The sequence below is a fragment of the Opisthocomus hoazin genome, chromosome 4 (genome assembly GCF_030867145.1).
Source record: "Opisthocomus hoazin isolate bOpiHoa1 chromosome 4, bOpiHoa1.hap1, whole genome shotgun sequence".
In the NCBI taxonomy this organism is placed as follows: domain Eukaryota; kingdom Metazoa; phylum Chordata; class Aves; order Opisthocomiformes; family Opisthocomidae; genus Opisthocomus; species Opisthocomus hoazin.
In genome coordinates, this window is record NC_134417.1 from 38,559,668 (window position 1) to 38,577,306 (window position 17,639).

Sequence of the window (17,639 nt, forward strand, 5' to 3'; positions counted from 1 at the left end):
TGTTTGATCATTAATAGCATCTTCACATCTGACCATGAGGTTTGATGTGTAGTAGTAATTATAAGACAATTGACAACTTCTGTAGGAATCTTAATACTCCACCATTTTAAGACAAGACAACTAATTCTTACTAGTTGGCAATATCTGAAGCCTAAGTACTCAGCTTGTGTAAGTGATTACCCAGCTTTTTAAAAAAGAAACAAATCATATTAGATTGGAGTAACACTAAAAGATGACTCTTAAAACTTGTTAGTAAATACATGTTATTCCAAATCATTGACTGCTGAACTACATATATTTCCAAATAGCTTCCAAAGGCCTATTCAATTTTCAGCAACAAAAATATACTGTAAATAAATATAAGTAGTAGAGGAAAAAAATGAGGTATTTATAGTAAAAACATAGTCAAATAATTAAAATGTGACAATTGAGATTCTTTTTAAATGCAAAGATTGAAATACACAAAAATAAACTACATTGTTAACATTGATGGAAATATAATGTCAAAGTTCATCTAGCATTTTACGTAACTTAAAATACTGACTCTAAAACTGCTACCACTTGGAAGAGTTAAAGTATCATCTGTTCCCTATGAAAATGAAACAAAACCCCCATTTTTTTTTTTTTTTAAGGCCATGATGGAAAAGGAAAACTATACAGTTGGAACACAAACCAAATATGAATGTCGACTGGACCGGTGAGAATACCTGGCCCTCTCTGAATCTTCCTGAGAAAGAAGAAATGCACAGTTACTTCATAGAAAAAAAAAAAAAAAAAAGACACAGTAAAAGCAAGCAAAAGTGAGCAACATGCTGTTAGCACTTTTAACGTTATGCATTAATTTGAGTAATCTGGTGTGGCACATAAACTCATTGAAGTCGAAAGAACTGTGATTTTATCGGATTTGGGTAAGTATGCCAACACACTACATTAGGAGATGTAAATAAAGGGGGTTAATGTAATTAATAATTAGTGTTCAATAGTCAATATTTCTTCTAATTGCTGTATTAATGCAGAAAAAAGAACAATATTTTTTAAATTAAGAAATTAAAGTAAAAATAAAAAAAATTACATGAGTAAGAAGTTTACTACATAATTACTACAGTCAAATTGTGAACATTTTACAAAGCTATTTTAGCCCTAACAGATGATTATTCTCAGTTTCCTCATACATATTTCAGGTTTTCTCCTCTATTATGAGCACAAAGCTTCTTAAGCAAATTGATCAGTTATAAGTTTTATATGTAGTTCTGCTCTACAATAACAGTGAAAATAATGAACTCAGCTTCTAAAATTTGGGGGAAGGACAGCTAGCTAAGGTACCTTAATATCTTTTGTTCCATTGAAAGATCAGGGAACGTTCGTTCTGGCTTACACAAAGGAATATGCGAGAAGCAGCAGGACAAAAATACAACTAATTTGAAATTAAACATTGATGCTGTGAAAAGCCAGAATTGAAGTAACTCAATAGTTGGAAGACTATTAAGCAGGTATTCTTTATTACAGCGCGGGGCACAAGGGGGATCTCTCCTCCAAACATGCACGCCAAACACTGCCATTTCAGGTTAAATACAATAACAATATACATTTTCATTATATTTCCAAGAAATGCTTAGCATAGTCATGACTTTTCCAAGAACTAATTAGCATATGTTAATGTCTTTCACGCATGTCTGTCAGCATCCTCAGGTGGTCTTTGGGGGTCCTAAGATGAAGGCTCATACTCCTCATCCCAGCGTCCGCCGCTTGACCTTTGTTTCTGCGCAGACTCAGTTCTAAGATCACGTGTACCGTGTCCTTCCAGGTTGTTTTGCTCTGGTCTGGTTGCCCTCTTGGTGCCTCTTTATCTCTGTAGCTTGGTGCATCTGCCCTCCCAAGGCTGAGCTGTCTGGAGTAGAATTATTTAGGGATCTCTCTATCTTAGAGCTTTCCTGTGCCCCCCAAAACAGCAAGTCGTTTATCTAAGTAGCATTAGTTAGGAGCCTCTATCCTAGAGCTTCCCTGTCTTCTCAAAACAGCAAGGGCCTACTTTAGGTTAATTACAGTCACTCTAGTAAGTGGAAATTTTACATTTACGGGTATCAACATTAAAATGTTTCACTTGCCATAAGCTTCTCAAATTCTTAGTTACAGTAGGTAAGCATATTAAAAATAAGCTTAATTTTAAACCATCCCATTTGAAGGATACAACAGGGCTCTAAAACTAGGAATCCTTCCTTAAATGACTCATTTTCTACAGTTTTCAATATGTCAAACTATCCTAAAGATTGTAAGCCCATTTTCTTTAGAGTTAAAAGTTCAGCCTCCAGATCATAGACGGATATCTAAAGTCTAAAGCTGGCTTCCATACTGCTTGTGGTCACATGGTTATTTTCTACATTATCACTGGATACATTAACTTCTTTAATATTATTTTGTGACTATTCAAGAGGCCTAGTTAATACTCTGCAAGAAAACAATTTCCCAAAGAAGGGAAAAAAGAGGTTAATGTCATAACGACATTTTAGTCTTTCTTCTCTATGCATCTACTTTGAGGTTTAAAACAAACATTCACGCTATCTAACTTTTTAACACATTATATAGTCAGATCACTGTCAATTCTAAATACACTTTGTACCTATGGTCTAAATGGACAAGTCTGTTCATAACATCTGCAGCTTGCAAACAGTTTGCTATTTAAGATTCCTCTTAATTACCAGTATAAGACCCCAGATAACAATATGCTCCTATAATGCAAAACTTCATCTTCTGATACAATTTTCTGTACTTTTCTGTAATTAATTTACTTCAGGTAACAAGTCTCTTCCTGACAAACAATCAGAAAATAGAAAGTCAGTAGTAACTGTTCAGCATGTTCAGGTGAAAGGATAAAGGAAGTACTCCTGTGTAGACTGCAAAGACGTAACTGCCGCTGGTAGCTATTAAGCTTGATTTCTAAGAACTTAACTTTGAAATATTCGCTTTATCTAAGCCAAACTTTAGGTCTCCCAACCCAGGAAAGGAGTGCACGTCTGCTCAGAAACCTCCTGCAGCAGATGTGCCTCGTGTGCAAAAAGGTGACATTCACTTGCTTCGCATTAATTTCAAAGTGAGACTGCTCACAAGCACAATCTGTGTTCCACAGTTTGGAAACCCTTGCTCTCCAGCAAAAAAGCATTCAAAAGCGCATTCCACCAAGAGACAACAGAAACCTACGTTGTTCTTTACAAGTGACATGAGAACTAATATACACACAAATGTCAGCTAGGCAAAGAGACAACAAAGTCAGCACAGCTTTTGTAAATAAAATTCTAATGACAGTTCTAGGATTTCTCAACAGGAGTGCCAATTAACTGTCCTGGTAGTTTTAACTATTTGAAATGATGATTAGTCTTGGCATGTATTGCTTAAATCTTTATCATTCAAAACATTCACACAGTGAACACTTCCCTAAAAACATAAAAAGAAACTCACATATAGCATGTGCCTTTATAAGAGGCGCATAAAGTTTGTGAAAGTAACTCTCTAAAGCAGCCTGGAACTAAGCTAGCATGAACTGAACAGCAGCTTTCTTGGACTGTAGCGCAACTGTCGCTATGCCTTCCTACTTAGTGGATTTAATCTAAATAAAGGAACAGACAAATACTTTATCCTTATTAATTGAAAGCAAGGGGCAAGTGGTAAAAAGATGCAAGCGATGCATGGGGTTTTTTGGAGGGTTTGAGGTTTTTATCCTGGTTTGTTTTGGGGTTTTTTTGGGTTTTTTTTTTAATCATTTACAATTAGTTTTTGTAAGTCACAGAAGTGACTTAATCATCAGTGATAAGACAACCATTTGCCACATTACTCAAAGAGGAAACAACTAAATGCAAGTCTGCTAAGAAAAAGTAAGAAGTCCAAACCCCAGAAATTAACTGAAATAAAGACATTTACTATTGAAAAGATGTTTACCTAGACTGAAACTAATGCAATTTCATTTTAAACAGATTCATGACTTCATGCCAGCATGTGGTGGAAACAATAAACATTTCATTTTAAATAAAAGTATCTAATTTCATAGTTCACCTTTTGCTGCCATGAAGTACCCTGCATATCCACATCCATATATAGTTCATATGTAATTTTTTTCAGTAATAAAACACTTTGAAATGACACACAGCAAACCATTAGTAAATTACTTCCTCCAAATCCTCTGTTAGTTCTCCAAGTGGCAAAAACATGCACGACAGCAGGTTTTAGCCTACCATCCATTTCTGGATATGAGCCCATTTTCTATCATATGAATGCTGAGAAAACTACAGAATGTAAAAACAAAAACAAACCGTTTACAATATAGATTAGTCACCACACAAGACTGGATTCCTAAATAAGAAATTTGGAAAAATTAAATTAATTGACATATCATCTTCACTATAGTATCAGATACCTGCAGCAGTTAGAAAACTGAAAGTATGGAATAATGAGAACTACATAGAATTCAGCCAAAAACATGTGTTGTAAATTGTACTTGTTACTACCACATCAAAATAAAAGCCCTAAATATCAGGATTTATATGGATTTGAATGTAATAACGATAAATAATAAATTCTCGATCTTTTACACACTATGATAAAACCTGAATCAAATGCAATAACCATGAATTAATCAGACTGCTGAAAACTTAGTTCCTAGGGTTTTTTGCTCAAGAAATGCAAACTTTTTTTAGGAGAAGTGCATGGAGCAGCACACAACAGCATGTGTAAATATTATCCCAATTCTATTTTTTTTTCCCCAAATAAAGATCCTGACAATAGCTATTTATTGTGAACACTTTCAGTATAATCCATATGGGAAGAAATTGACTGAAAACTGCAAATCCAAAATCACATATCCAAATTATCCAGTTACTAAGTATATTATAAATAAAATTAAAACAGAGCAAAATATTTCTCTCTACTCTTTTGTAGGCTGAGTGCATTACGCATACGGTCATGTTTATTATTTATGCTGTGCTGCCAATTACCCATATTTACATGGACCTTTTGCACAGCAACTAGCAATTAAACCACCATATGTGTTAACCAATTGTTCTTATAAAAGCACAAAAGTCACCAGCTGACTCAGCCACATATCTGGTAACTCAAATCCAGACAATGTTAAATATCACTTTAGAAGTTGAAAACTCTTCCTCTCTATGCAAAATTATTTATGCAAGTCCGAGTTCTGGACATGGTCATTATGTTCTCTCTTCTGCTCACTTAAAATCAAATCAGCAGTAATGAGAAAGCCTCGGCCCTTTAAATATCTGAAGAGAAACGTTTAGATTAATCTTAGTCCAATTTTGATTGCTAGCATTGAATTTACTGCATTTGTTAAAGGTAAAGCATCCCAGTATCTTCTTGTGCCTGTTAAGCTAGCATTTAAAATCACATTAAAAATGTTTTATTCATCATTTGAAAGGAAGAGTGCCTATTTTGTATAGCAGATTTTTTTTCCACTATATGAATGTAACTATTAAGGAAGTTCAAAATGGATGTCCAGATTAATATTTTGAGGTGCTATCCACAGATAAATACAAAGCATGTTATTCCTTTAGATATATAACTGAAGGGAAAAGAGGAGGGGTGTGCGAGGAGACAGAAGCTAACAGTTGCCTGATGCTGAAAATACAAGCACACAGTTGAATTACACCGAGAGACAAGAACTGATGTAAGTACAGAAATAAAATACATTAAGAACTTTAGTAAAGATTTGCAATAATTCCTGAAGATTTACACTACCTCTTTTTGCTGTCGCTCCAGTTCTCTCATACGTATATCTCTAGCTTCTGCTCGGGCTGCCCGTTTGGCTGCAAGCCTGGCTTCTGCCTACAAGCAAATTGAAAATACTGGAAGTTAAAACCACATTTTTCATATAATGGTTTGAATATTAAATTTAACAATCTTTTCACAAAACCACACTCAGATTCTAACATCACAATACGTAAGCAGTAAAGAAATCAGAATTCCTAGAATGAAATTTCAGAAAGCGTATATACCCAAGTCTTTACAGATATCATTACTAGTCAAAAGAATTACATGTTGATAAAAGAACTGAGGTCAGAAACATTACTGTCACTAAATCTAAAAATTGATGTCTTGTGGACTTTAACAGGACTTTGCCTATGCGTAGTATTTAAAGAGGCATGTATACAGCTGCAGAATCTTTGGCCACAGAAAGACATTAAAACAAAAAGGAATCTAAACAAAGATACTCAGCCACAACTGTTCATGTCATATTTAAAGGTTCTGCTATCATTTGAAATTATTTCAAGATGCAAATATCACTTATGCATCAAATTACTTCAAACAGCAATCATAAAACCAACTCTATTATTGGACAAAATTTAAGGAAGAAATTTAAGGTTACAGTTCCTCAAGAACTTCAACATTTGCAGTCACCAAAAAGGTACTTAACTACCTTTTCATTTAAGCCCTTATACTCCCAACTCCTTCCTTCGACACAGCTCCAGCACTCAGAATCTGCTGTAAGCCAATTTAACTACCTACCATAGCAGAAAGTTAACAACAACAACTAAAAGTAGTTTCCAAGTTTTCTGCTTGTACAAGGATCTTACGAACACCAGATCCAGCAAAAGGGATGGGCAGGACAGACAGCAGTGAGACCTCCCCCTTTTCAGTGGCAAAAAGCTGTAGCATCTCCTGCACTGCTTGTGAAACCTGCTTACTTGGCAGATACAACTGTATTTTCTCTACTTTCTATCCAGCCTCAGCCAAAAAAGTCTTTCAAACCCTAAATGCTATCTCAAATTTAATCAGTTAATTAATTATGAGGCAATCATTTTTGACATAAAGCTAATAGTTGAGAAAAACACAAGCTCAATTTCTTCATGTTTGAATAATGAGTTGAAAATTTTCTCTTAAATTCTTGAAATACTGAGATACTGAAGACAGGTTTTCCACCAGAAATTCCACTTGTCTACCTAATGTTAAAACTTCTGAGAAACACCAGCAGCCAAAAATTCAGAACTCCTGACATCCAAAACATTTAAATTTCATAGAACTTTTAAAAAAATGTAAAATTCAATGGAATTTTGCCTTTGGTTAAGGATAATTTTTTTCTGCTTTTCCCACTATCACCGCATAGGTGTATTTAAACATTGGAAAACTATAAAATTCACAACAATTGCAAATAACTATCTTTCACTGTGCTTCAGGAAAAAGGCAAGGGTATTTCACTCAGAGTTTAACTTCAAATTATGACTAAGCTACAGGTAAAAAAAAAAAAATCTATAATGACAAGAAAGAAGGCAAACACATTATAGCTCTATTACTTAAAATAATTTGTCTTAACTTCAAATGACTCATGAAGACTGTTTTTCTCTATTTTGGATACTCAGATGAAATGATTCGAAGCCTGTGTCAGCACTCTTGACTGCCACGATGTAATCCTTTTTCAGAGCAGCATAAAGCTACTTTTCTTTCTACCTGATGACAGCACACAAGCAAGGGAATTCCCATGCAACAGGAAGTCTTTTCTCACTGGCAGCCCTGCTCTGTAACTGTCTGTAGTCATAGCTCTGCCCCACATGAACTTTCACACAGACATGTATGCAGCACAGAAAGGATTCAAACAGCTGATATATCTGGGGTTATTTCTGTCTAGAGACCAGCAGACACATGCACCTAGCCTTTACACACTGCCAAGGCTTTACTGTTAAAGACAATAAGTTCATTGATTTACTGATTCACACAAGAACAATTCACATTTCACCACTCCTTCCTAGTCCTACAGCCAAAGACCTAACTTTCACATTCCTACAGTAGAGGGGAAATCCCATTTCTTCCAATTTACTAAACCCTTGATAAAATACAGCAGAATTCCATAAGCATTTGTCATAAAATGGGTGCCTGAAATTGAAGAAAAAAAATCTTATATTTTAGAGAAAATTTTTAGGAAAAAATGGTTTGGTATCACATTAATTATTAACCTGAGGGATGAGATTACTCTAAAACACTACACAATTTCAAAAAGACAGACAAGTTGGCAAGTTAACTGGAAGCACAGTTCTCAGACTTCCTTCACCAAACCTTAGAGCAAGAGACAAATCACATTCCCATCTGAAAGACCATCATACCAAATAATTCCTTATTCTCATCAGATTTGTTAGCGAGTAGACCTCATTGTATTAATAGAGCACTCAAAATAATCTTGATAACTATGTAACTGAAATTCAAAATTAACATTATCAAAGAAATAACCACCATTCAAAAGGACATAGTTTTCTTCCTGGGTGCGGCTATTCACTCTGTTGTGCTACTGAAGAAAGCCCATAAAAGTTGTGAAACAAATTTCCACCAACAAACTCTTCACAAATTAAATTCTTCAGCTATGTTGAAATAAAGTCTTTAAATATCTGCTAAGGGAAACACAGTGCCACAACAGCTTCAGATCAGAACGAAGGTGAAAAGATGAAGCTGTGTGGACTATCAAAGCAGCACAGAAAGGAAATCTAAACTACTACTTATTTTTGGAAAAAAAAAATGCAAAAGGACAGGCAGTCATGTTATAATGCTTTTCTAATTCAATTAGTATTTAAATAGAAGAGCATTCTAAATAGACCGTTATTCCTTGCTCATAGGAGCTTGGGAGTCAGTGCAGGTTGCTTTCTACAGCTTACATTAAACAAATTCCACTCTTAGTAAGCTTACAGACTGGCCAGGACAGTCTTGATTTCAGTTTCATTGGTCATCATTCTTCACACAGTCTTTAGACCAGACATACATAAATAAAATACATTATTTGATAAAGATCTATTACAAAATCAACTAATTGAAGTATAGCTTGTTAAAAAGTGATACAACATACCAAGTTCCTATTTTCCTGAAGTAAAAATTAAACTGTGGATTGTCCAAGATCTAGCAAATCTGTCTCTACTTTAAAAGTTTCTAAAGGGGAATTCCAACCACTAAAAAGATACGCAATAGCTGAATTTTCTTGAAAACTTCAAATGCAAATGTGAGATGAGGTATCCAAACCTCTTAGAGCCATACCAGTACACTTACACTGGTGGCTCACATAGAAATAATTTGCTTGATTATATATTCTGGAGGGCAAATAGGAGCCATTAGGTATAGATACAACAATTCTGGATGGAATTTATTCAGAGAAGTCATCAAGAAAGGAAATAGAGGACTACAGAGAAGATTTTTGTAATAAAAGAGATTGGGTAGAAAGAAACACAAGGAAGAGGCCTTAAAGACTTTGTTTGGCTAGGAAAAAAAGAACTACATTAATGGAAGATTAATAACTGAACCTGTAAATATTTTTTCTATATGAACATACTACTCCTTATCTTTTACCTTCTACCCTAAGGACAAATATGTGATTTTAAACCAAGTGCCATATCTGCATTTCTTTGGGTATTAGCTCTGTTCGGAGTAACAAAACAAAGCCATCTGTTCACTGCTGAGTTCTGGAATTCCTCATTTCAAAATAGGTAACAAAAAGCATTACTGGCAAAAAAATGTTGCCTTGCACCTGCATAAACAGCATTTCATTCTAGAAGAATATGACGATTCTGGCTGTTTTAAAGCAGTTAAGCTACTACCTTGAAGCAGTACTCACTTTGATTAGATTATTTTATTCCATATGTTTATTAAGAGAATGTTCTCCTTCCAATACAGATGACATGGTGAGTTTCCTCACTTTCACCTAAAACACAATTACTAACAACTACTTACAGTCATGTAGAAAACCGTCTCCACTTACTCATTTGTTTGTGGTTTTTTTGATACATATTCTGCCACAATCTTTTGAAAACCTTTCAAACCATTTTATCTCAGCTTCCAAGGATAACATTTAGTTCTTCAGTTATATCCAAGATTTTTGGCAAGAAAAAAAGGAGAAAGGGAAAAAGACCAGATTTCCAGATTTTAATTTGAATGTCTTTGTAAAGATTGAGTCTGGAGTCTCCTTTCTGATGTTTTTTCAGTCTCCTCACAGCAATGATCAAGTTCTTCACCAAGGTAAGAAGAATACTAGCACATGGGATTGATATGGCAGAAGCTTCCCCCCATGCTGAGCAAGGAGAAGCATAAAATCTGTCTCTACAGGATCTTTCTCCTTCCCCTTGCTTGCAAGGAGGAATTCTCTAGAAAGCAAGACTCCTTCATTTTTAATTTTCATACTGTAGAAAAAGTCATTCATTAATTAGTTCAGATTCATCATAAAAGCTTCATAGGGATAAAATACAGGCTATACTAAAATACGTTATTCAGCTTTAAAAAAAATATGAATGGTTTTCACTGAAAAATTAGAATTTTTTTGTCATCATGGGCTATAACACGTATAACTCATTTCTCTTGCTGACAAGGGTTTCGCAATATTTACAGCTGTGCAGTTTCCAGCACAGGAAGCCCAGGCAAGGAAGGTTTTGCTTCTTCCAGCAGACGGCAGCGGTGAGGGCGATGGCTACCCCGGCCCAGGCACCTGGCTCTGCTTCTGCCACAGGGTGTTTGACAGAACACCAGGGCATTCTGCCAGCTCTGGCAAAGAATCAGGATGAGTACTTTAAAACATTCACCTCATATGTTAATACACTACTACACACTGCAATATAAAGTTTATTTAATCATTTCTTATTACATGAACGTGCTATTCCTCTCTTCTGTCGCTCATTTTTCTGTATTCTGCTTTTCACCCTCCTCATCTCCTTACTGTCTCATGGACCCACACCATCACATATGTGCCAAATGTACTCCTTACACCTCCTCAGAAATACCTTCCTTCCACTTGCTTCTCATGCGCCTACTCTTTCTCTAGTTATCTATAAAGCAAAGACTATAAACAACAAAATCTTAAGGCTTACATGACAAAGGTTTAGGATTCTTCATTTCTGATGTCTCTTATTCTTTTTCCATGTTATGCAGATCCATATGTAGATTAGAAAATCTCTATAATACTTTATCTCCTATAAAATACCCTTAACCACTATCAAAAACAGCAGCAAACAAGATTTTGTATTAATACTAAAGTAGAAATAGCTAATTTAAAAATATTTAAGTGATCTCTTATTAAAACATAAATTGGAAAGTCATCTAGCATCTACAAAGACAATCTCTGCATGAGGGTGGGGTTCTTTGGGGGTTTGTTTTATCAAGAAAAGCTGAAGCTGTATGCAGAGAGAAACATGTACTGAACCTTGAATAGATTCAGAATGATTGAACTATGTTGTTAACTGTTTTTAAATTCATGATATAACCTTCAAACATTTTGAAATATTGAACTGGCTTTTTTTACGCTGGTAATTAAGTTACGTGACATTTACCAAAATAAGAACAAATGCACTCTACCCAAAGTTTGAGAGTGAATTTTAAATCCAAATAAATCTCTGTTCTCTCCATGAGAAAAAAACCTCTTAAAGCTTCCAGGCTCCTCCTGTACAATGAAAACAGAGGGATGTGAACAGTTCCTCAAAAAATACAGACAAGATGTAACAAGGAGGAAATTAAGTGAACAGTGATGCTATTGTTGTCCATGAACTCTAGTTTTTTCACCTAGAGTTATTCAGCCTTGAAGAACAGAAAGGTTGCTGCTGCAAGCATGGTAAGAAAGGATATACTGGATAAATCTTCATTGTCCCTTCAAACTGCTGCTTATGGGGTTAAGGTTGGCAAGATGACAAGAGTCAAACTCTTCTCACTTTTTGGCACGATGTTCATTGTATCTGAACTTGAATTGAAGCTCATGTAAGAATGCAGAAGCGACTGAAACCTCTGCTTTTGCATCTAAGGCTGGTCTTTGAGAAAGATGTCTCAAGTAATCACAAGAGATGCCTGGAAACAACAGGTTACTGCCGAATATTCAAAATGAACACAACAACTTGTCTGTAAATTACAAAGACAAGTGAAGCAGTGATGCAGATGTCGGCTGAAGATACTCTTTCTGCAAAACAGCTTTATAAGCAGAGAATCTCCACAACAAAACCACAGGGAAAACAGATCATGAGACTGTATCAGCTGTATCCAGTGTAGACTGTGACTATAACCTCAAGAATATGAGCCTCAATTTCTATTTATTGAGTTATCTGTTAAACCAAAAGGATTTCTGCATAAGAACCTAATCAGGACAGGAGCCTGAAGTCACACTAGACAACCCCTACCTATTATTAGGAAAGGGAGAGCTTTACAAGAGACTGAAGAAACTGCCTCCCATACCAGCTGGTTTATATTCTTTGTCAATCTGAGAAAGCGAACAGCTTCAGAATCCATTACAACAGCTAGAGAAAGAACCAGAAGGTGGTATAAAGGTACCCTTCATATTTTCAGGAGATAAGCATTTTTATTTTTTTTAATAAGATATTAACTGACTTCAAATTAACCTTGTTACAATCAGAAGACACTTGCCAATACTCCACTTTAGTGTAGTTGTGTGCATATACACTCAAGAGTTCCTTTTCTCTTTGCAGGGAACACATGGACAGTATAACCTACCACCTGCTCCTGCAGCTTTTGAAACAAACATGATAACCTGGTAATCCTCCCTGTTGTACCAAGGTAAAACCAATCTCACTTAAAACACTGAATAATATGGAGAGTGCATTGCTTCCAGAAAAGGATGCATAGGTCCCTATCCCTGGATATGTACATCACCTTCACTCTTGCTCAGTTTCAACGAGAACAGGGAATTCAGTGCCAGAAAGGACAACACACAACAGAAGACAACGTAAGTCCTGAAGGAAGAGGTCTGGTAACTCAGAAGTTCTTGGAATAAGGCGGTAATTCGCTCCAATGTTGATGTTTTAGCATACTTGTGCCTTGTTTAGTGCACAGGCATTGCAGAAGAGCTTGTCTCCATGCAAACTCCCACAGCAAGAAAAAGATATGAAAGAACTCTCTACACAACAGTGCTAGTGCTACAAGAAGAAGGGGAGGAGGCACAACCAACACAGGAAAAGTTTTCTAATGCAGACGAAAGGTGAAGAGAACAAAATCTCACAAGGAGGAAGTAGTTTGACCAAGCCCCTCAGATCCTATGATAGTGCCCTTGTCTTCCATTAAATACTTTCATATGACATCAGACACAACCAGTGCAGAAAAATGACTATATAGAAATGAATTTATTGGATCAGTACGAAAAAATTCTTTACGCAAAATTTCCTAGAAAGCAGGTATTTGTTGGCACCAAAGGGAAGATACCATGTTTTTGACACATCCCATAGAACAACAAAACCTCAATTTTGCCAAATTTGAGGGGTGAGAAAAAATAAAATTAGTGCTTTCTGACATCTGAACTTTTGGACGAAAAAGCCATGAAACTTCATACGCTACACTAGAAGTCTTCGCTAGTATTACAAACTCTGGTAATTCCTAGCACTATTTTGTAACTGCTCTGAATCCCAGAGCACTTCTACACAGTTTTTCCATGCAGGTGATCCCGAGTGCCAGCCTTTTGTTTCAGCATATTCTGTTTATCATCTCTTGATACCTAGAATACCTTTTAGGAACATTTTCCTCACAAGACATCTGACTTCTGGATTACAGGACTCAATCCAATTGTTGTAAGTAACATCTGCTAAAAAGGTAATTTCAGAAGAGGAAGCTGAGGAACAAAACACCCCTTGACAATAAGAAGATAAGCAAGCCATGTTGCTGAGATAACGGCCTCAGAACGGTGAAGTACATCTACTCTAGGTATTCACACACTGAGAACAGGCATGCCCTATGTCAGCATAGTAACTGAAAACTTTTCCTCAGCCTCATATGATAAGTCCTATGTATGGCACAGTAAAATCAGACTTTATTTAAAGGCAGAACTTAGTTTTGTTAACCGGCCTCTGCTGTTACATCCCAAGAAATGCATTCTGTTCCTTTAAGGTAAAAGTTCTCTTTAGAATAAGTTGGCTAATACCACGAATTACAGCTACCAATTCAATGACAACAGCTGCATGGGATCTAAGGGCCAGCTTGTCCTACACAGACCTCTAGCTGTAAGACCTAGTATTAGTTTAACTTAGCACTAAGGTGGGGAAAAAAACCCCTTCATTTTTGTTTAATTTACGCTCATGCTCAGATTTTTATTGAGGAGGTTAGCAATGTAAGAGAACAAAGCCCCACAGTAATTTTAAGTAAGATAATACTTATTACACCTTGCTATTGAGACCTTTTTGATGAGTGAGACTGTACAGGATGCAAAGGCCCACACAGAATATACCTGGTAGGGTGAGAACTTCCATTAGATATGGTGTGAACATAGCTTTCCGGAAAGATGCCAACTAAATGAAAATATTTTTTTGCTGACAGAGCATTTCCATGGCCTACAGTCTATGAGAGCTACATTTGAAAATGCATACAGAAACTGTGTTTTCAAAGACCTATCACCTACCTATTGTCTTACATACACATATATATACACTACACACACACACTCCAGTTTACATTACAAGGCCAATTAGAATTTGCATTTTGTACTTATGTCAAATAGGGCAAGCAGCTTTGTAGATAGTGTAGCTCAAAGCTTCTGTATCCACCAGTATACAAACAGTACTAATGCTTTTGTTTCCAACTCAGTGTTTCCTCCCAGAAAAACTCAAGTCCAAATAGACATCTGTAAGACTAAATTCCAGCTGCCTCCTTCCTATATCCGATGGGACAAATTTCCCCTTTTTATCAGCTTCTTGTTAATTGCATTTTTGGCTGCTTACCTCCAGCTCTCTTTTTCAGGTGGTGACTCTGTCGAGAAAGTCCTGGTATAGTGTATGTATTAGGCTTATTTTGACAGAAATGTCACTTTTCACACATGAAACAATATATTACAAACACCTTTTAATAATTACTATTACTCGTTTAATACTAATACACTATACTTATCATCTTAAGAATACTACATGCTGCAATTGCTTAAATGTGGAATTTTTTCAGTTTTAGATGTGAGATAGCAACTGGATTTCTCATTTCTCTTTAGCTAAGCATATAATGATCTGCAGAAGTATCTGCTAAGCTTAAGCATGATCCCGTGATGTTACAGTAGTCATACAATTAATGTATCAATGTGACAACACTTCAGTATATGTGATTCTTTTGACCATAAATACTCTTAGTTTGTAATATTTGTCATATTTTTGGCTAATTACACTTTTTAATGCACTGCTTAAAAAATTAAACTTCTTCCGGATGATGAGATTGCTTTCATCTCTATTTCTGAATTTAAGACAATTTGAAAATAACAAACCTCTCTGGCAATGTTACTCAAAGCTTCATCTTCTGCAGAAAACCTGTCCTTCACTGGAGTTCTCTTCCGTCCTGATCCAGGAGTTCCCATTTTTATTCTCTGGTTCTGTATTTGCAAAAACAGACAGGAAAAAGCTCGGTTTTAAGATCGGGAATTAAAACCAAACAAGCTATTCGCACCTCAAAATGTAATAAATTTTCTAACTCTTTAACTATATAATACTCAAGAAACCTACAGACCATTGGTACAAATATATCCAGCAGTCGTATTTCTGGGAAAACTTTATCACAAAATCTTGTGGCAGCTTTGTAGAACCACTGCATCTCACAAGGTGCACACACAACATTTTTCTACTGAACAAAACCCATCGGCTTACGTACAGCTTCAAAGTTATACACAACCGTCAGCTGCTCCTAGCTCAGCAATGACACCCATGTACTCTGTCACTTTTTACAACTCCTAAAAATAAGGATCCATTTAATTTTATGGACATGAAGAAATACTATAGGCAACAGCGGGTTCAAGAATTAAATTTAGATTATCATTAGAGCCCTCTCCAAAACAGAAAAAGACAGATTCAGCAGACAAGTTTTCAAAGCATCCAGGCAGGTAGATGGGGCTTATTTACACTTTAATGCAGCTGATGAGAACTACAATCTTCTACTAAAGTAGTAGTTTCACTATAGTAGAAGTAAGCACATTTCTAGACAAACAAACACTCTTTTGCCTAGCAAGATTTCTAATTTGGGAAATCATATACCCAGAATAATACATAAAGTATCCTCTCAGTCGCCTTCCAGAAACCTCTGTTATCAATAGCAAGAATATAAAAATCACCACCAAACCAAAACACCACACAGCAAAATATTACTCAAAAAAATAATCTAAATTAGTTTTTCAGATATCCAAACAAAACCCAACTTTCAGACATCCAGTCCTTCCAAATGCCAGATCAGAATTTGGTGGTAGTCCAACTATTTGATATAAACAAGATAAGCATCCCACACAGTGCTTGGGAGAACACCTTATTCAGAACAAAATTTTCTTCATGCAAATAGTAAAGGTCTAGAAGGGAACTACTATTGGCCATCCTTTTGAAACTGAACCGGTGCAAGAATCATCTTTCATACTGGGTCTAACCAGCAAACATTCAAGAACTCCTTACATTTTAATCAAAGGGGTGAGAAGGGGGAAGAAACAATGGGACAGGGGTATTTTTGTGCAAGCACAGTTTTTGCTTTATTATTTTTATACAGTAATCACAAAGCCAAAATACATTGTGTTACTTTCTGGCACTCAAAGATATGAAGTAGTATCACAGCTTTTTTTTTTTTTTTTTTGTATTTTAGCTTCTACACTTCTTCCCACCACCACTTTATGCTGCTAGTCCTCTCTTTTCCTCAGAGGCAGGAAGTCTTCTATTCTGCTTCATTCTGTAGGTATTTTACTATTCTGTAGGTATTTTACTATTTTTTATGTGCTTAGACAAGGAAATAGAACATTTGTTGATGAGAGAAAAGACTGTTAACAAAGACTTGAAACTAGACGTGCCCCTTCTTAAAAGCTCCTGCATAGGACAGATACAACAATTATGCAATAATCTTTTTCATTTCCAGTTGCTGTTCCAAGACCAAAACTAAACCTACTCAATACTGCAGGTGCACAACTCCATTGTTTAAAAAACCTTCAAGGAGAGCTTGCAGTGTTTGCAGATCAGTAGTAGAGGAATAAAAACATAGTATTTGAAGGGGACAGAGAAGATGCAGTTCTGTCATCCAGTAATGAACACACTCCTGATGAAGAAGGGTGGACGCAAGTACCGCCCTGGATTCCATCCATTCCTCCACAGGCTGCTCATTCATTTTGCAGTGCAGAGTGTTTGGGTAAAATATAGGCATCCGGACTAACACACAGGACTCACCTGCCAGGGACTGGTTTAACCATCTGCCTGTGACTCATGCTTCAATTTATTTGTTACTCCCCCACAACATGATTTTTATTGGTTTTGTTAGTTTTGGCTTTAATTCTGGTGTTAGGCAGCAGCACACTTTCAGGAAGAAATACACGATTCCAGCCGCACTGTTATCAGAGGTTGGGACGGGTCTTGGAAGTAGGACAGCAGAGCTCACACTCAGGGTGAAGAGAGACTCTGAGATAAGGCCTGAGACAAGTATTGCCACTGATAATCCATTCAGTAAGAGCCTGTCTTTTTAGTCTTAAAAAGACGCAAGCCAGCTTATGTTTTGTACTTAGATTAATCTAGACACATACACACAGAAAGCAGTTTGGCCATCTCTGTGACAAAGGTTTAAGCTCAGAGCTACAGGCTGCTGCCCACATTTGGAAGAGGTGTCTCAAAATCTGCATCTTTTTTCAATAATTCTTACTGGTTGACTTCAAATAAGAAAAGCAGATAGAGTTCAACACACAAAATAATACTCCCCTACTA

General features: G+C 36.1%; 1 protein-coding gene across 14 annotated transcripts in view; it reads right to left on the reverse strand.

Annotated features, from left to right (window-relative positions):
• The window catches only part of LRRFIP2 (LRR binding FLII interacting protein 2), a 59,576-nt gene that overhangs the window by 34,140 nt on the left and 7,797 nt on the right, over positions 1–17,639 (reverse strand). For 8 of the 14 annotated variants that reach the window (XM_075418619.1, XM_075418620.1, XM_075418626.1 and 5 more), the window contains exons 2-5: positions 15,191–15,295; positions 5,740–5,826; positions 4,224–4,274; positions 674–727 (exon numbers count right to left, since the gene is read on the reverse strand). In XM_075418619.1, coding sequence (XP_075274734.1) covers positions 674–727; positions 4,224–4,274; positions 5,740–5,826; positions 15,191–15,280 — 282 coding nt within the window. In that variant the 5' untranslated portion in view covers positions 15,281–15,295. The remainder of the gene's footprint in view (positions 1–673; positions 728–4,223; positions 4,275–5,739; positions 5,827–15,190; positions 15,296–17,639) is intronic. The other 6 variants (XM_075418629.1, XM_075418627.1, XM_075418632.1 and 3 more) reach the window with 1 other exon arrangement.